Source organism: Bombina bombina, chromosome 10 (assembly GCF_027579735.1).
Source record: "Bombina bombina isolate aBomBom1 chromosome 10, aBomBom1.pri, whole genome shotgun sequence".
Classification (NCBI taxonomy): Eukaryota; Metazoa; Chordata; class Amphibia; order Anura; family Bombinatoridae; genus Bombina; species Bombina bombina.
Genome location: NC_069508.1, coordinates 47,820,632 through 47,841,544, shown reverse-complemented (window position 1 = coordinate 47,841,544; position 20,913 = coordinate 47,820,632). Strand labels below are relative to the sequence as shown.

The window sequence follows — 20,913 nt, the reverse complement described above, 5'->3', positions numbered from 1 at the left end:
AAGAATAGACAGAGCAGAAATCTGTCTCATTTAAGGAACTAGCTGACAATCCTTTTTCCAAACCTTCTTGGAGAAAGGATAATATCCTGGGAATCCTGACTTTACTCCATGAGTAACCCTTGGATTCACACCAATAAAGATATTTACGCCATATTTTATGGTAAATTTTCCTGGTGACAGGCTTTCGTGCCTGTATTAAGGTATCAATGAGTGACTCGTAGAAGCCACGCTTTGATAAAATCAAGCGTTCAATCTCCAGGCAGTCAGTCTCAGAGAAATTAGATTTGGATGGTTGAAAGGACCCTAAAATAGAAGGTCCTGTCTCAGAGGCAGAGTCCATGGTGGAAAAGATGACATGTCCACCAGATGTGCATACCAGGTCCTGCGTGGCCACGCAGGCGCTATCAAAGTCACCGATGCTCTCTCCTGCTTGACCTTGGCAATCAGTCGAGGGAGTAGAGGAAACGGTGGAAACACATAAGCCAGGTTGAAGGACCAGGGCGCTGCTAGAGCATCTATTAGCGTCGCCTTGGGATCCCTGGACCTAGATCCGTAACAAGGAAGCTTGGCGTTCTGGCGAGATGCCATGAGATCCAGTTCTGGTTTGCCCCAACGATGAATCAATTGTGCAAACACCTCCGGATGGAGTTCCCACTCTCCCGGATGAAAAGTCTGACAAATTAAAAAATCCGCCTCCCAGTTCTCTACACCTGGGATATGGATAGCTGATAGGTGGCAAGAGTGAGTCTCTGCCCAGCGAATTATCTTTGAGACTTCTAACATTGCTAGGGAACTTCTTGTTCCCCCTTGATGGTTGATGTAAGCCACAGTCGTGATGTTGTCCGACTGAAATCTGATGTACCTCAGAGTTGCTAACTGAGGCCAAGCCTGAAGAGCATTGAATATCGCTCTTCCAGAATATTTATTGGAAGGAGTGTCTCCTCCTGAGTCCACGATCCCTGAGCCTTCAGGGAGTTCCAGACTGCACCCCAACTTAGAAGGCTGGCATCTGTTGTTACAATTGTCCAATCTAGCCTGCGAAAGGTCATACCTTTGGACAGATGGACCCAAGATAGCCACCAGAGAAGAGAATCCCTGGTCTCTTGATCCAGATTTAGTAAAGGGGACAAATCTGTGTAATCCCCGTTCCACTGACTGAGCATGCATAGTTGCAGCGGTCTGAGATGTAGGCGTGCAAACGGCACTATGTCCATTGCCGCTACCATTAAGCCGATTACTTCCATGCACTGAGCCACCGAAGGGCGCGGAATGGAATGAAGAACACGGCAGTAATTTAGAAGCTTTGATAACCTGGACTCCGTCAGGTAAATTTTCATTTCTACAGAATCTATCCCTATGAAGGAAACTCTTGTGAGTGGGGATAGAGAACTCTTTTCCTCGTTCACTTTCCACCCATGCAATCTCAGAAATGCCAGTACTACGTCCGTATGAGACTTGGCAATTTGGAAGTTTGACGCCTGTATCAGGATGTCGTCTAAATAAGGGGCCACTGCTATGACCCGCGGCCTTAGGACCGCTAGAAGCGACCCTAGAACCTTTGTAAAAAGATTCTTGGGGCTGTAGCTAATCCAAAGGGAAGAGCTACAAACTGGTAATGCCTGTCTAGAAAGGCAAACCTGAGAAACCGATGATGATCTTTATTATCGGAATGTGAAGATAAGCATCCTTTAAATCCACTGTAGTCATATATTGACCCTCCTGGATCATAGGTAGGATGGTACGAATAGTTTCCATCTTGAATGATGGAACTCTGAGGAATTTGTTTAAGATCTTTAGATCCAAAATTGGTCTGAAGGTTCCCTCTTTTTTGGGAACCACAAACAGATTTGAGTAAAAACCCTGTCCCTGTTCCTCCTTTGGAACTGGATGGATCACTCCCATAACTAGGAGGTCTCGTACACAGTGTAAGAATGCCTCTCTCTTTATCAGGTTTGCAGATAATTGTGAAAGGTGAAATCTCCCTTTTGGGGGGGAAGCTTTGAAGTCCAGAAGATATCCTTGGGATATAATTTCCAACGCCCAGGGATCCTGGACATCTCTTGCCCACGCCTGGGTGAAAAGCGAAAGTCTGCCCCCTACTAGATCCGTTACCGGATAGGGGGCCGTTCCTTCATGCTGCCTTAGAGGCAGCAGCAGGCTTTTTGGCCTGCTTACCTTTGTCCCAGGTCTGGTTTGGTCTCTAGACCGTCTTGGGCTGAGCAAAAGTTCCCTCTTGTTGGCATTAGAGGAAGTTGATGCCGCACTTGCCTTGAAGTTTCGAAAGGCATGAAAATTAGACTGTTTGGCCCTTGATTTGGACCTGTCCTGAGGAAGGGCATGGCCTTTTCCTCCAGTGATATCAGCAATAATCTCCTTCAAACCAGGCCCGAATAGGGTCTGCCCCTTGAAGGGAATGTTAAGCAGCTTAGATTTTGAAGTCACGTCAGCTGACCATGATTTAAGCCATAGCGCTCTGCGAGCCTGTATAGCAAAACCAGAATTCTTAGCCGTTAGTTTAGTCAAATGAACAATGGCATCAGAAACAAAGGAATTGGCTAGCTTAAGTGTTCTAAGTTTGCCAAGTATGTCATCCAATGGAGTCGCTACCTGTAAAGCCTCTTCCAGAGACTCAAACCAGAACGCCGCAGCAGCAGTGACAGGAACAATGCATGCAAGGGGCTGTAGGATAAAACCTTATTGAATAAACATTTTCTTAAGGTAACCTTCTAATTTTTATCCATTGGATCTAAAAAAGCACAACTGTCCTCGAAAGGGATAGTAGTATGCTTTGCTAAAGTAGAAACTGCTCCCTCCACCTTAGGAACTGTCTATCATAAGTCCCGTGTGGTGGCATCTATTGGAAACATTTTTCTAAAAATAGGAGGGGAAGAGAACGTCACACATGGTCTATCCCATTCCTTATTAATAATTTCTGTAAACCTTTTAGGTATTGGAAAAACATCAGTACACACCGGCACTGCATAGTATTTATCTAGTCTACACAATTTCTCTGGCACTGCAATTGTATCACAGTCATTCAGAGCAGCTAAAACCTCCCTGAGAAACACGCGGAGGTGTTCAATCTTAAATTTAAATGTAGAAATATCAGAATCAGGTTGCATCATCTTTCCTGAGTCAGAAACATTACCCACAGACTGAAGCTCTCCTTCCTTAGCTTCTGCATATTGTGAGGCAGTATCAGACATGGTTCTTAAAGCGTCAGCATGCTCTGCATTTTGTCTAACCCCAGAGCTATCTCGCTTACCTCTATATTCAGGTAGTCTGGCTAATACCGCTGACTGTGTATTATCCATGACTGCCGCCATGTCTTGTAAAGTAATCGCTATGGGCGCCCTAGATGTACTTGGCGCCATTTGAGCGTGAGTCAAAGGATCTGACACGTGGGGAGAGTTAGTCGGCATAACTTCCGCCTCGTCAGATTCCTCTGGTGATAAAAAATTTTTAAAGACAGAATATGATCTTTATTGCTTAAAGTGAAATCAGTACATTTGGTACACATTCTAAGAGGGGGTTCCACCATGGCTTTTAAACATAATGAACAAGGAGTTTCCTCTATGTCAGACATGTTTGTACAGACTAGCAATGAGACTAGCAAGCTTGGAAAACAGTTTAAATCAAGTTAACAAGCAAATATAAAAAATGGTACTGTGCCTTTAAGAGAAACAAATTTTGTCAAAATTTGAAAAACAGTGAAAAAAGGCAGTAAATCAAACGAAATTTTTACAGTGTATGTAATAAGTTAACAGAGCATTGCATCCACTTGCAAATGGATGATTAACCCCTTAATTCAAAAACGGATCAAAAAAATGTTTTTTAACAGACACAACAAACTGCCACAGCCTGCTGTGGTCCTACCTTCCCCAATAAACGACTTTGGAAAGCCTTTGAGCCCTTTAGAGAGGTCCTATAGCATACAGGGGACTCCTGAGGGAAGCTGGATGTCACAGTTTGTAATTTTAACTGCACCAACTGTAACTTTTATACTACAACAGTGGAAAACCTCAGGAAACTGTTTCTAGGCAAAAATAAAGCCAGCCATGTGGAAAAAACTAGGCCCCAATAAAGTTGTATCACCAAAGCATATATAAAAACGATTAAACATGCCAGCAAACGTTTTATATTGCAATATTATAAGGGTATTACCCCTGAGAGTAAGCATGATACCAGTCGTTATTAAATCACTGTATTCAGGCTTAACTTACATTAATCTGGTATCAGCAGCATTTTCTAGCATTTCCAATTCTAGAAAAAATTGTAACTGCACATACCTCATAGCAGAGTAAACTGCACGCCATTCTCCCGCTGAAGTTACCTCACTCTTAGTTACAACCTGCTAAGATCATAGAAAACTCAGGCAGATTCTTCTTCTATTTCTGCCTGAGATAAAATAGTACAACTCCGGTACTATTTAAAAATAACAAACTTTTGATTGAAGAAAATAAACTAACTTTTTTTCACCACTCTCTCCTACCACCTCCATGCGTGTTGAGAGTTGCAAGAGAATGACTGGATATGGCAGTTAGGGGAGAAGCTATATAACAGCTCTGCTGTATTGTGTGTCTGAGTGTTTTTGTGTGTGTGTGTGTCTAAGTGTTTGTGTGTGTGCCTGAGTGTTTTTGTGTGTGTGTGTGTGTGTGTGTGTGTGTCTAAGTGTTTGTGTGTGTGCCTGAGTGTTTTTGTGTGTGTGTGTGTGTCAGAGTATTTTTGTGTGTGTCTGAGTGTGTTTCTAAGTGTGTCTGAGTGTGTCGGAGTGTTTGTATGTGTGTGTGCCTGTGTTTTTGTGTTTGTGTGTGTCTGCTTTCTGGGGGGAGGGGGGGTGACACCATAAGTTACTGCACCGGGTGACACCAACCCTAGTGACGCCACTGTCTGTAACCCATCGCTGTGCCTCTACAAATGAAACACAATATCAGTGCTAGTGAAGCATTTACACACCTGGCACATTACTACACATATTCTGCTAAAAAGAGTTTTCCTTTTTATCTAAAACAAGAGATGTGTTTATGTATAATTACATTTCACATTGCTTGTTAACCCTTTGAGTGCTAACGACAGCTCTGAGCCGTCGCAAATTGTCCCAGTCAGGCGCTGACAACGGCTCATGGCCGTCGCTAGCACTCACCAACCTTGAGGGCAATCTGGGGGCTCCCACCTACTCCCACCCCAGTGATCTGGCCTGAATAGTGAGAGGCATCACCGGGGCTTCACGATTTGTGCGGTGACATCACGCGCAATGACGTGATTCCGTCACCGCACAACTTTATTTAAAATTAACAATGGACAATATAGGGAAATGGGGGCATGCTGCTTAGAAGCCTATATCTCAGGCATCTAAGCAGCTACAGACCCCCAAGACCCACAGTTGGAAATGTAATTGCCTAACCTAAATATATTTAAAAAAGTAAGGAAAAAAGCTCAAATTCAGCTTAGCACCCAGGTGGGAAACGGTTTAGCAGTCAAAGGGTTAATGGAGGAATGCTCTGAATTTAGTACTAAAAACAGGCATCTTTAGGGGTCTGATCCAGTCCATTAGCAAAGACGTGCAAAGTGTCTCAAACTCAAAGACATTCCTATCCCTCCGCAAACCATCAGGTAATCCTTTTATTATGTGATTTTACTGTGGCATTGCCTTGGGTTTAAATGACTTTAAACAAAGTTTCATCTCCCCCCAAAAAATTGTTTAAAGAAAATAAATGCAGTGCAATATACATTCTTTATGTACCACATAAAAAATCCAATTTACTTGTGTTATGAAATTTACTTAGTTCTCTTGGTATTATCTGCTGAAGAGCATACCTAAATAGGAACTCATGAGAGTGCAGGTGAGTTCTCTTGGTATTATCTGCTGAAGAGCATACCTAAATAGGAACTCATGAGAGTGCAGGTGAGTTCTCTTGGTATTCTCTGCTGAAGAGCATACCTAAATAGGAACTCATGAGAGTGCAGGTGAGTTCTCTTGGTATTCTCTTCTGAAGAGCACACCTAAATAGGAACTCATGAGAGTGCAGGTGTCTTTAGCACTATATAGCAGCAGTGTTTGCAACAAGTGATAACACTGATACAAACTAAATTCGACTATTTTCAGTGCTAGACTTATAAGTGTCAAAGTGCAACTCATAAAACTCTTAAATTTGCACAGATCTTTGTGTGTTGCACTTTGACAATAATAAATTTGTCTCCAAAAAATGCAGAATGCCGCTGCTTGCAGCCATATTTGTTATTAGTTAGTAAAAAAAAATAATAATAATAAAGAATAACAAATTTTTGTCCATGCCTAAAATATACTGTTTAATTGCCCTCTAATTTCACAGGCACTTGACATTTGGAGAATTCACCAGTGGTATTCCAATCCATCGAAAAAATCCTTTTGAGCAACTATTCATATACAGTAAATCTGGATTTTTTTTCTAGCTTGCCAACCTGACCTGCAATGTTGGTTTTCTTTGAATGGCAAGAACTTACCTGATAAATTAATTTCTTTCATATTGGCAAGAGTCCATGAGCTAGTGACGTATGGGATATACAATCGTACCTTGAGGGGAAAAGTTTCCCAAACCTCAAAATGCCTACAAATACACCCCTCACCACACCCACAATACAAAGAAAGGAGTAAAAAGCATCAACAAAAGAATTTGGAAATAATTGTGCTTTATACAAAAAAATTGTAACCACCATAAAAAGGGTGGGCCTCATGGACTCTTGCCAATATGAAAGAAATTAATTTATCAGGTAAGTTCTTACAAAAATTATGTTTTATTTCATGTAATTGGCAGGAGTCCATGAGCTAGTGACGTATGGGATAGAAATACCCAAGATGTGGAACTCCACACAAGAGTCACTAGAGAGGGAGGGATAAAATAATAACAGCCATTTTCTGCTGAGAAAATTAAATCCACAACCAAAAAAATAAAGTTTTTCTCCTAAATGAAAGAAAAAAAACTTAAAACATAAGCAGAGGAATCAAACTGAAACAGCTGCTGGAAGAACTTTTCTACCAAATACTGTACATCAAAATGGTAGAATTTTGTAAATGTATGCAAAGAAGACCAAGTTGCTGCTTTGCAAATCTGATTAACTGAAGCTTCATTCTTAAAAGCCCACGACGTGGAGACTGATCTAGTAGAATGAGCTGTAATTCTCTGAGGCGGGGCCTGACCCGACTTCAAATAAGCCTGATGAATCAAAAGCTTTAACCAAGATGCCAAGGAAATGGCAGAAGCCTTCTGACCTTTCCTAGAACCAGAAAAGATAACAAATAGACTAGAAGTCTTCCTGAAATATTTAGTAGCTTCAACATAATATTTCAAAGCTCTTACCACATCCAAAGAATGTAAGGATTTCTCCAAAGAATTCTTAGGATTAGGACACAAAGAAGGGACAACAATTTCTCTATTAATGTTGTTAGAATTCACAACTTTAGGTAAGAATTTAAATGAAGTCCGCAAAATTGCCTTATCCTGAAGGAAAATCAGAAAAGGAGATTCACAAGAAAGAACAGATAATTCAGAAACTCTTCTAGCAGAAGAGATGGCCAAAAGGAACAGCACTTTCCAAGAAAGTAGTTTAATGTCCAAAGAATGCATAGGCTCAAAAGGAGGAGCCTGTAAGGCCGTCAAAACCAAATTAAGACTCCAAGGAGGAGAGATTGATTTAATGACAGGCTTGATACGGACCAAAGCCTGTACAAAACAGTGAATATCAGGAAGCTTAGCAATCTTTCTGTGAAATAAAACAGAAAGAGCAGAGATTTGTCCCTTTAAGGAACTTGCAGACAAACCTTTATCCAAACCATCCTAAAGAAACTGTAAAATTCTAGGAATTCTAAAAGAATGCCAGGAGAATTTATGAGAAGAACACCATGAAATATAAGTTATCCAAACTTGATAATAAATCTTCCTAGAAACAGATTTACGAGCCTATAACATAGTATTAATCACTGAGTCAGAGAAACCTCTATGCCTAAGCACTAGGCGTTCAATTTCCATACCTTCAAATTTAATGATTTGAGATCCTGATGGAAAAATGGACCTTGAGACAGAAGGTCTAGCCTTAATGGAAGTGGCCAAGGATGGCAGCTGGACATCCGAACAAGATCCGCATACCAAAACCTGTGAGGCCATGCTGGAGCTACCAGCAACACAAACGATTGTTCCATGATGATTTTGGAAATCACTTTTGGAAGAAGAACTAGAGGCGGGAAGATATAAGCAGGTTGGTAACACCAAGGAACTGCTAATGCATCCACTGCTTCCGCCTGAAGATCCCTGGACCTGGACAGGTACCTGGGAAGTTTCTTGTTTAGATGGGAAGCCATCAAATCTATTTCTGGAAAACCCCACATCTGAACAATCCTAGAAAACACATCTGGATGGAGCGACCACTCCCCCGGATGTAAAGTCTGACGGCAGAGATAATCCGCTTCCCAATTGTCTATACCTGGGATATGAACCACAGAAATTAGACAGAAGCTGGATTCCGCCCAAGCAAGTATCCGAGATACTTCTTTCATAGCTTGGGGACTGCGAGTCCCACCCTGATGATTGACATATGCCACAGTTGTGATATTGTCTGTCTGAAAACAAATGAACGGTTCTCTCTTCAACAGAGGTCACACCTGAAGAGCCCTGAAGATAGCACAGAGTTCTAAAATATTGATTGGTAACCTTGCCTCTTGAGGTTTCCAAACCCCTTGTGCTGTCAGAGATCCCCAACCTGAAAGACTTGCATCTGTTGTGATCACAGTCCAGGTTGGATGAACAAAAGAAGCCCCTTGAATTATATGATGGTGATCTAACCACCAAATCAGAGTCGAACCTTGGGATTTAAGGATATTAATTGTGATATATTTGTATAATCCCTGCACCATTGGTTCAGCATACAAAGATGGAGAGGTCTCATATGAAAATGAGCAAAGGGGATCGCGTCCGATGCTGCAGTCATGAGAACTAAAACTTCCATGCACATAGCCACTGAGACTGAAGGAATGACTGAGACTGAAGGTTCCGACAAGCTGAAACCAATTTTAAACGTCTCTCATCTGTTAGAGACAGAGTCATGGACACTAAATCTATCTGGAAACCTAAAAAGGTGACCCTTGTCTGAGGAATCAAAGAACCTTTTGGTAAATTGATCCTCCAACCATGTCTCTGAAGGACCAACACTAGTTGATTCGTGTGAGATTCTGCAGAATGTAATTTTTTTAATGCTAATAACATGACACACTCGCGTCATTGATGACACAACCTTGAGCAAGGAACTCGGCGTCAACTAAGACGCCAGAAATGACGAATCTGCGTCATCAGATGTAAGTTTGCACCAAAAATATTTTCACGCCAAAAATGACGCAATAAACTTCAGCATTTTGCGCCCTCGCGAGCCAAATTTTGCCCGCAAAATTTAATGAGAAAACAGTCAATAGAAAAAAGACTATACCACAGGTAAGAAAAAATATTTTCCTAAATATGCTTTTCCCAAATATGAAACTAACAGTCTGCAAAAGGAAATATACATAAACCTGACTCATGGCAAATATAAGTACAATACATATATTTAGAACTTTATAATAATACATAAAAGTGCCAAACCATAGCTGAGAGCGTCTTAAGTAATAAAAACATACTTACCAAAAGACACCCATCTACATATAGCAGATAACTGTTTCAGTACTGGTTTGGCTATCAGTAGAGGTAATGGAATATGAGAATATATCGTCAATCTGAATAAGGGAGGTAGGAGATGAATCTCTACGACTGATAACAGAGAACCTATGAAATAGATCTCCCGTGAGGAAAACCATTGCATTCAATAGGTTATACTCCCTTCACATCCCTCAGACATTCGCTGTACTCAAAGGAATCGGGCTTCAAAATGCTGAGAAGCGCATATCAACGTAGAATCTAAGCACAAACTTACTTCACCACCTCCATAGAAGGCAAAGTTTGTAAAATTGAATTGTGGGTGTGGTGAGGGGTGTATTTGTAGGCATTTTGAGGTTTGGGAAACTTTGCCTCTCCTGGTAGGATTGTATATCCCATACGTCACTAGCTCATGAACTCTTGCCAATTACATGAAAGAAAACAGAATTTATGTTTACCTGATAAATTTCTTTCTCCAACGGTGTGTCCGGTCCACGGCGTCATCCTTACTTGTGGGATATTCTCTTCCCCAACAGGAAATGGCAAAGAGCCCAGCAAAGCTGGTCACATGATCCCTCCTAGGCTCCGCCTACCCCAGTCATTCGACCGACGTTAAGGAGGAATATTTGCATAGGAGAAACCATATGGTACCGTGGTGACTGTAGTTAAAGAAAATAAATTATCAGACCTGATTAAAAAACCAGGGCGGGCCGTGGACCGGACACACCGTTGGAGAAAGAAATTTATCAGGTAAACATAAATTCTGTTTTCTCCAACATAGGTGTGTCCGGTCCACGGCGTCATCCTTACTTGTGGGAACCAATACCAAAGCTTTAGGACACGGATGAAGGGAGGGAGCAAATCAGGTCACCTAAATGGAAGGCACCACGGCTTGCAAAACCTTTCTCCCAAAAATAGCCTCAGAAGAAGCAAAAGTATCAAACTTGTAAAATTTGGTAAAAGTGTGCAGTGAAGACCAAGTCGCTGCCCTACATATCTGATCAACAGAAGCCTCGTTCTTGAAGGCCCATGTGGAAGCCACAGCCCTAGTGGAATGAGCTGTGATTCTTTCGGGAGGCTGCCGTCCGGCAGTCTCGTAAGCCAATCTGATGATGCTTTTAATCCAAAAAGAGAGAGAGGTAGAAGTTGCTTTTTGACCTCTCCTTTTACCTGAATAAACAACAAACAAGGAAGATGTTTGTCTAAAATCCTTTGTAGCATCTAAATAGAATTTTAGAGCGCGAACAACATCCAAATTGTGCAACAAACGTTCCTTCTTTGAAACTGGTTTCGGACACAGAGAAGGTACGATAATCTCCTGGTTAATGTTTTTGTTAGAAACAACTTTTGGAAGAAAACCAGGTTTAGTACGTAAAACCACCTTATCTGCATGGAACACCAGATAAGGAGGAGAACACTGCAGAGCAGATAATTCTGAGACTCTTCTAGCAGAAGAAATAGCAACTAAAAACAAAACTTTCCAAGATAATAACTTAATATCAACGGAATGTAAGGGTTCAAACGGAACCCCCTGAAGAACTGAAAGAACTAAATTGAGACTCCAAGGAGGAGTCAAAGGTTTGTAAACAGGCTTGATTCTAACCAGAGCCTGAACAAAGGCTTGAACATCTGGCACAGCTGCCAGCTTTTTGTGAAGTAACACCGACAAGGCAGAAATCTGTCCCTTCAGGGAACTTGCAGATAATCCTTTTTCCAATCCTTCTTGAAGGAAGGATAGAATCCTAGGAATCTTAACCTTGTCCCAAGGGAATCCTTTAGATTCACACCAACAGATATATTTTTTCCAAATTTTGTGGTAAATCTTTCTAGTTACAGGCTTTCTGGCCTGAACAAGAGTATCGATAACAGAATCTGAGAATCCTCGCTTCGATAAAATCAAGCGTTCAATCTCCAAGCAGTCAGCTGGAGTGAAACCAGATTCGGATGTTCGAACGGACCCTGAACAAGAAGGTCTCGTCTCAAAGGTAGCTTCCAAGGTGGAGCCGATGACATATTCACCAGATCTGCATACCAAGTCCTGCGTGGCCACGCAGGAGCTATCAAGATCACCGACGCCCTCTCCTGATTGATCCTGGCTACCAGCCTGGGGATGAGAGGAAATGGCGGGAACACATAAGCTAGTTTGAAGGTCCAAGGTGCTACTAGTGCATCCACTAGAGCCGCCTTGGGATCCCTGGATCTGGCCCCGTAGCAAGGAACTTTGAAGTTCTGACGAGAGGCCATCAGATCCATGTCTGGAATGCCCCACAGGTGAGTGACTTGGGCAAAGATTTCCGGATGGAGTTCCCACTCCCCCGGATGCAATGTCTGACGACTCAGAAAATCCGCTTCCCAATTTTCCACTCCTGGGATGTGGATAGCAGACAGGTGGCAGGAGTGAGACTCCGCCCATAGAATGATTTTGGTCACTTCTTCCATCGCTAGGGAACTCCTTGTTCCCCCCTGATGGTTGATGTACGCAACAGTTGTCATGTTGTCTGATTGAAACCGTATGAACTTGGTCCTCGCTAGCTGAGGCCAGGCCTTGAGAGCATTGAATATCGCTCTCAGTTCCAGAATATTTATCGGTAGAAGAGATTCTTCCCGAGACCAAAGACCCTGAGCTTTCAGGGATCCCCAGACCGCGCCCCAGCCCATCAGACTGGCGTCGGTCGTGACAATGACCCACTCTGGTCTGCGGAATGTCATCCCTTGTGACAGGTTGTCCAGGGACAGCCACCAACGGAGTGAGTCTCTGGTCCTCTGATTTACTTGTATCCTCGGAGACAAGTCTGTATAGTCCCCATTCCACTGACTGAGCATGCACAGTTGTAATGGTCTTAGATGAATGCGCGCAAAAGGAACTATGTCCATTGCCGCTACCATCAACCCGATCACTTCCATGCACTGAGCTATGGAAGGAAGAGGAACGGAATGAAGTATCCGACAAGAGTCTAGAAGTTTTGTTTTTCTGACCTCTGTCAGAAAAATCCTCATTTCTAAGGAGTCTATAATTGTTCCCAAGAAGGGAACCCTTGTTGACGGGGATAGAGAACTCTTTTCCTCGTTCACTTTCCATCCGTGAGATCTGAGAAAGGCCAGGACGATGTCCGTGTGAGCCTTTGCTTGAGGAAAGGACGACGCTTGAATCAGAATGTCGTCCAAGTAAGGTACTACCGCAACGCCCCTTGGTCGTAGCACAGCTAGAAGGGACCCTAGTACCTTTGTGAAAATCCTTGGAGCAGTGGCTAATCCGAAAGGAAGCGCCACGAACTGGTAATGTTTGTCCAGGAATGCGAACCTTAGGAACCGATGATGTTCCTTGTGGATAGGAATATGTAGATACGCATCCTTTAAATCCACCGTGGTCATGAATTGACCTTCCTGGATGGAAGGAAGAATAGTTCGAATGGTTTCCATCTTGAACGATGGAACCTTGAGAAACTTGTTTAAGATCTTGAGATCTAAGATTGGTCTGAACGTTCCCTCTTTTTTGGGAACTATGAACAGATTGGAGTAGAACCCCATCCCTTGTTCTCTTAATGGAACTGGATGAATCACTCCCATTTTTAACAGGTCTTCTACACAATGTAAGAACGCCTGTCTTTTTATGTGGTCTGAAGACAACTGAGACCTGTGGAACCTCCCCCTTGGGGGAAGTCCCTTGAATTCCAGAAGATAACCTTGGGAGACTATTTCTAGCGCCCAAGGATCCAGAACATCTCTTGCCCAAGCCTGAGCGAAGAGAGAGAGTCTGCCCCCCACCAGATCCGGTCCCGGATCGGGGGCCAACATTTCATGCTGTCTTGGTAGCAGTGGCAGGTTTCTTGGCCTGCTTTCCCTTGTTCCAGCCTTGCATTGGTCTCCAAGCTGGCTTGGCTTGAGAAGTATTACCCTCTTGCTTAGAGGACGTAGCACTTTGGGCTGGTCCGTTTTTACGAAAGGGACGAAAATTAGGTCTATTTTTTGCCTTGAAAGGCCGATCCTGAGGAAGGGCGTGGCCCTTACCCCCAGTGATATCAGATATAATCTCTTTCAAGTCAGGGCCAAACAGCGTTTTCCCCTTGAAAGGAATGTTAAGTAGCTTGTTCTTGGAAGACGCATCAGCCGACCAAGATTTCAACCAAAGCGCTCTGCGCGCCACAATAGCAAACCCAGAATTCTTAGCCGCTAACCTAGCCAATTGCAAAGTGGCGTCTAGGGTGAAAGAATTAGCCAATTTGAGAGCATTAATTCTGTCCATAATCTCCTCATAAGGAGGAGAATCACTATCGAGCGTCTTTATCAGCTCATCGAACCAGAAACATGCGGCTGTAGCGACAGGGACAATGCATGAAATTGGTTGTAGAAGGTAACCCTGCTGAACAAACATCTTTTTAAGCAAACCTTCTAATTTTTTATCCATAGGATCTTTGAAAGCACAACTATCCTCTATGGGTATAGTGGTGCGTTTGTTTAAAGTGGAAACCGCTCCCTCGACCTTGGGGACTGTCTGCCATAAGTCCTTTCTGGGGTCGACCATAGGAAACAATTTTTTAAATATGGGGGGAGGGACGAAAGGAATACCGGGCCTTTCCCATTCTTTATTAACAATGTCCGCCACCCGCTTGGGTATAGGAAAAGCTTCTGGGAGCCCCGGCACCTCTAGGAACTTGTCCATTTTACATAGTTTCTCTGGGATGACCAACTTTTCACAATCATCCAGAGTGGATAATACCTCCTTAATCAACTTAAATTTAAATGCAATCACATCAGGTTCAGCCTGTTGAGAAATGTTCCCTGAATCAGTAATTTCTCCCTCAGACAAAACCTCCCTGGCCCCATCAGACTGGGTTAGGGGCCCTTCAGAGATATTAATATCAGCGTTGTCATGCTCTTCAGTATCTAAAACAGAGCAGCCACGCTTACGCTGACAAGGATTCATTTTGGCTAAAATGTTTTTGACAGAATTATCCATTACAGCCGTTAATTGTTGCATAGTAAGGAGTATTGGCGCGCTAGATGTACTAGGGGCCTCCTGAGTGGGCAAGACTCGTGTAGACGAAGGAGGGAATGATGCAGTACCATGCTTACTCCCCTCACTTGAGGAATCATCTTGGGCATCATTGTCATTATCACATAAATCACATTTATTTAAATGAATAGGAATTCTGGCTTCCCCACATTCAGAACACAGTCTATCTGGTAGTTCAGACATGTTAAACAGGCATAAACTTGATAACAAAGTACAAAAACGTTTTAAAATAAAACCGTTACTGTCACTTTAAATTTTAAACTGAACACACTTTATTACTGCAATTGCGAAAAAACATGAAGGAATTGTTCAAAATTCACCAAATTTTCACCACAGTGTCTTAAAGCCTTAAAAGTATTGCACACCAAATTTGGAAGCTTTAACCCTTAAAATAACGGAACCGGAGCCGTTTTAAACTTTAACCCCTTTACAGTCCCTGGTATCTGCTTTGCTGAGACCCAACCAAGCCCAAAGGGGAATACGATACCAAATGACGCCTTCAGAAAGTCTTTTCTAAGTATCAGAGCTCCTCTCACATGCGACTGCATGCCATGCTCTCAAAAACAAGTGCGCCACACCGGCGCGAAAATGAGGCTCTGCTTAAGCTTTGGGAAAGCCCCTAAGGAATAAGGTGTCTAATACAGTGCCTGCCGATATTACAGTCTTAATAAGCCCTTGTGAAGCCCTTATTTACGATCGTAATAAACATGGCTTACCGGATCCCATAGGGAAAATGACAGCTTCCAGCATTACATCGTCTTGTTAGAATGTGTCATACCTCAAGCAGCAAGAGACTGCACACTGTTCCCCCAACTGAAGTTAATTGCTCTCAACAGTCCTGTGTGGAACAGCCATGGATTTTAGTTACGGTTGCTAAAATCATTTTCCTCATACAAACAGAAATCTTCATCTCTTTTCTGTTTCTGAGTAAATAGTACATACCAGCACTATTTCAAAATAACAAACTCTTGATTGAATAATAAAAACTCTAAGCCATCTCCGTGGAGATGTTGCCTGTACAACGGCAAAGAGAATGACTGGGGTAGGCGGAGCCTAGGAGGGATCATGTGACCAGCTTTGCTGGGCTCTTTGCCATTTCCTGTTGGGGAAGAGAATATCCCACAAGTAAGGATGACGCCGTGGACCGGACACACCTATGTTGGAGAAATATAATCATCACAATGGTAATTTATTGTTAAAATGAAGCAGATGTATAAAACTGGTAAATACAACCCCTACTCATGTACCTAGCGCTACAGAATGTGGCGGTGCTTTACAATTAAATAATAATGACTATATTAATAATAATACATATATTTATTTCTTTAATATATTTCACTTTACCTGATTTAGGTATCGCAAGTACTTTTGAATACACCAAAAACAACACTGCGAGGGACACCTGGTGCACGCCTTATCCTAAACAAATAAACACAGAATTAGTTCTGACACAACTTCTTTTTTGCATTTAACAGAACAAAAATCATCACACTTATTTCTGATTTTTATGGATCAAATCATTTTATCACACCCTTTCCGGTGCTGCTAGGGCTGTTTTTTTTTTTGTTTGTTTTTTACAATAAGGATAAATGAACTAAATGTCTTTTCCCACCGAGCAGAACATGTTGCTTTGGAAAGAAAACAACTGGTTTAACAGCTGCACGAATCTGTAGAGCAATAACCTCTGGGTTCTTGCCAAACAGGAAATAGCATTGTCACTGCCATTTGTGACAGCAGACAAATTCAATAAGAGCACTTGCTGTCTTTACTTAAAATGAAAACATATCACACAAGATGTCCCCATTGCTGTCACAGTGCCCACAAAAAAACTGTGCTATTGTTTCAAATTCAAAGTGATGTAAAACGCTACTAGCTTATACTAAGGAAGTGCACTACAGCGCCTTTGATCTGTGTGTTCTGCATTATACATTTTTAATAATATATTTCATGTTGCATAAAGAATGGAATGTAAATCCCTTATGTCTTGCCAGCTATATAACAGATCCCCCTGTTCCGGTATAAATTACATTTCCTTATTCAGTGGAAATTGTTTTTTTTCTGATTAAATTATACAGACAATGATTCACTCATTATGACTTCAATTTGGATAATTTGGTCATGTTCCTCTTAATATCATATATTTTTTGAAAAGAAACATAGGGAGCGGGAACTCCTTGGCTAGGAGTGTGATCTGTCTTTAGTACACCAGATAACTTGCAGCTTGAAAACGTTTGCAAGATTTGTGAAAAAATTTTGTTTTCATATTAAAGGAACACTAAAGACAGTTTTTTTCTTTGTTTTATCTAAGACAGGATATTTTAATTTGCTCTTTCTTGTGAGTGTCTTTGTGTGTGTGGCTACAAGTGTGTGAGAGTAGCTGTGTGCAAGAGAGAGTGTGTGTGTGCAAGAGTGTGAGTGTGTATATGTGTGAGAGAGAGAGCGTGTGCAAGAAACTGTGTCTGTGTATGTGTGAGAGAGTGTGAGCGAGAGTGTTTGTGTATGTGTGATAGAGAGTGTGAGAGAGTGTGAGCAAGAGTGTGTATGTGAGAGAGAGAGAGAGTGTGTGTGTGTGTATATGAGAGAGAGAGAGTGTGTGTGTGTGTATGTGAGAGAGAGTGTGTATGCGTGTGTGAGTGAGCGTGTGTGTGTGAGTATGTGTGTGTGAGCAAGAGAGTGTGTGTGTGTGTGTGTGTGTGTGTAAGAGAGAGTGTGAGCAAGAGAGAGAATGTGAGCATGTGTGAGAGAGTGTGTGTGAGAGAGTGTGAACGAGAGAATGTGTGTGTGAGAGAGAGAGAGTGAGCAAGAGAGAGTGTGTGTGTGTGTGCGCGTGTGAGAGAGAGAGAGAAAAAGAGAGTGTGTGTGTGCACGTAAGAGAGAGAGAGAGAAAAAGAGAGTGTGTGTGTGTGAGAGAGAGCGAGAGAGTTGAGCGAGATAGAGAGACAGAGTGTGAGCGAGAGAGAGTGTGTGTGAGAGTGTACATATGTGTGTGGGTGAATGTCTATGTGCGAGTTTCTGTATGTGTGTTAGTACCTTTTAAAACATTTCCAAGTTTGGCTAAACTCAAGGATAAATAGCAAACAGATTTTAGTCAAAAATAATTGCACACACTGCTAAAAAATGATGAGAGGGAAAAGTGTTATGCAGTATAAGTAATGCATGTATGTTAACATGTGACATGTCAAATGATGTCTACATTCTACAATTACTAGTTATAAACCACGCAGCCTTAACTCAGCCACACAAATCTGAACCTAATTGTGCTACAAAATCCTCCATCTGCTTTCTGGAGATCTCTGTAGTAAGCAGTGGGGTAAAGAGCTAACACATACGGTACAGAAAAGAAGTATTAACATATGCTTTACACACCAGTCCTTCATCACTGCCCCCACAACAATTACAAATAACTGTAGTATTAAAGGGAGCAAAATGACAAATATTAGTGCGGTTTACACACATGGATACAAGCATTTTAATGTGGTTTTACTTAAAGGGACACTGAACCCAAATATTTTCTTTTGTAATTCAGAAAGAGCATGCAATTTTAAGCAACTTTCTAATTTACTCCTATTATCAATTTTTATTTGTTCTCTTGCTATCATTATTTGAAAAAGAAGGCAAGTTTTTTTTTGGTTTCAGTACTCTGGACAGCACTTTTTTATTGGTGGATGAATTTATCCACCAATCAGCAAGGACAACCCAGGTTGTTCACCAAACATGGGCCGGCATCTAAACTTACATTCTTGCATTTCAAATAAAGATACCAAGAGAATGAAGAAAATTTGATAATAGGAGTAAATTAGAACGTTGCTTAAAATTTCATGCTCAATCTGAATCACGAAAGAAAAATTTTGGGTACAGTGTCCCTTTAATAATTGAAGCGCTGAGTTTTCTATTGGTGGACACGTTTATTTGTTTAATTTAAAAAAAAAACAAAAAAACAAGCTATATTGTTAAAAAGAGTAACATGACACATATATCAATATAACAAAAATGAGAACTTAATCATAGGTTTGAATATATCAGTAAGTCCTTGAGTACGTGCAAGCCTCTGCTGGCTAATTTGCTCAAGCCAAAGAGTCACGTCGTCCTCTCATCATAGGTAGATTATAACTGGTCCATTAATTTTGAGCTTGCTTCAACGAGCTGAAATGCTCGTTGCTATATATAGTCCATATCGTCAATCTTATTCTTAGAAACTTTACATCAGGTTTCTAGTTACAATGTAAATGTAAGTACTCAGCCTGCTTACTTCATACAGCTGATGTTATCTTAATGCCTGATGTTTCCACCCAGGCGGGTGTAGGATTAGGAAAACAGAATAAATGGTAATATAGGAAGTGAAAGAAGAGGAGGGAGAGTAGAGAAGGAGGGAGGAAGGGAAGAGGGAGAAAAAATGGGGAGGGGGAGGGAAGAGAGGAAGGGGAAGGCAATGGTAGCATCCCCAGTGGCTGTGATAGCGTCCCGTCTGTTCTACCTCTTGGTATTCAGATTAGTTGAGTTATAGCCCCCTACCCACCCAAGTCATCATTTCATGTGTAGCTAGTTTGCCAATTTTTAGATAATGGTACCTTTCTAGTCTAAGTCCCCAACTTTAGCCCTCCATTCCTGAACGCTCGGTGACTGTGGTTTCTTCCAGTGCACCGGGATAAGCCCCTTTGCGCCATTTAGCATCAACAAAAGTAGCAGATACTTATCTTCCCCAACAATCTTAGGCAGATTGTGATACTTCAGATATGTTGGCTTTGGAGGGATGATAATCTTGAAAATGTTACTCATCTCTCCCAGCACCCCCTCCCAAAAGGGCAGTATACATGGGCAGGTCCACCAAATATGTAGGAGGGTACCTTCCTCTCCGCAGCCTCTCCAGCATGCCCCGCTTGTGTGTGGGTAAATTCTTTGAAGTCGATGGGGTGTTAAATACCACCTACTCAGTAATTTATAATGCGTCTCCTGGATTCTCATCGAGACTGAGGCCTTTTTTGCTCTTCCAAAAATCTTAATCCAATCCTTAGTCTCTATCTCTTGTCCAAGCTCAGTCTGCCAGGCGGACGCATATTTCGGGAGGTCAGATCCTCCCTTCGTCAGTAGGAGTTTGTATAACTGTGATATCAGATGAGTTGGTGTCTGAGGCATTGTACAAAGCACCTCGAAAAGTGTTCTACGTCTTGTATGTGCCGGCTTTTCCTTGTGAGTATCGAAATAGTGTGTGATCTGCGCCACTCTATACCAAGATGCAAAGATACCCGGGTCCCAATCAGCTAGCTCTGCCTGAGTTTTAATTTTATCTTGCTGTAATATGTTAGAAATGGAGGCCTCAGCTAAAGTGTAATACTCTCCCGGGGCATGTGGCCCATACTCCATTCCCAAGTCCGGGTTCTTCCGAATGGGGGTGGTCGGTGAGGTAAAAGTAGAAACATATGAATACTCACAAAAAAGTTTGTCCTACCTCTTAAATACTTCTGCTATCATAGGGTAAAGTGTGATAGTTTCTGGGCAATTTTTTGTGGAGACCCAGGCCAGTGCCCCAACATTACCTTGTCGCATAACCTTGTTATCAATTTGTATCCACGCTTTGTTACGTAAACCCTAGCTCCATTCCACCAATCTCTGGAGAGCTATAGCCCTCTGGTACTCCCTCAAAAGAGTCCACCCCTATCTCTGGGCATGTAAATGGTATGTTTTCTAATTCTGGGCCTTAGCTCGTTCCAAATATAAGCTTCTATAGCTGATTAAATGTGTTGTATGTACTGTGAGACCGGTGATAGCAGAACCGTCTGCATCACATACAACACTCTCAGTAGAACATTCATTTTAATGATCCCAACTCGGACCATCCATGAGATTTTTTTCCAATTAGATAGATCCCTAAGGATATCATCCCAAATACTTTTGTAATTGAGGTCCGTAATCTCAGCTATGTTAGGTGAAATTGTTATCCCCAGGTATTTTATAGTGTGGTGAGCTATTTTTATTGGGCAGTTAGAGCTAAGGGCATCGAACAGGTCAGGTGGCTCTGTGATATTCAGGATCTCGGACTTCAGGGGGTTGAGGACAAAGTTTGATACCCCAACGAAGAGCGAGAACTCCGAAAGGGCCTCATGTAATGAATTAGCGGAATCTGAGATAGTCAGTAGGACATACATTGATAGTTTGTGTTCGGTGTTACCGATGGAAAATCCCCTAATCCGTGGGTTAGCTCTGATTTTACTTGCCAGAACCTCAATAGTGAGGGCGAACAAGAGT

General features: G+C 42.0%; 1 protein-coding gene across 2 annotated transcripts in view; it reads right to left on the bottom strand.

Moving 5' to 3' along the window:
- The window catches only part of SLC44A3 (solute carrier family 44 member 3), a 268,592-nt gene that overhangs the window by 82,950 nt on the left and 164,729 nt on the right, over positions 1-20,913 (bottom strand). For both annotated transcript variants that reach the window (XM_053694046.1, XM_053694047.1), the window contains exon 12: positions 16,015-16,089. In XM_053694046.1, the coding sequence (XP_053550021.1) occupies positions 16,015-16,089 (75 nt within the window). The remainder of the gene's footprint in view (positions 1-16,014; positions 16,090-20,913) is intronic.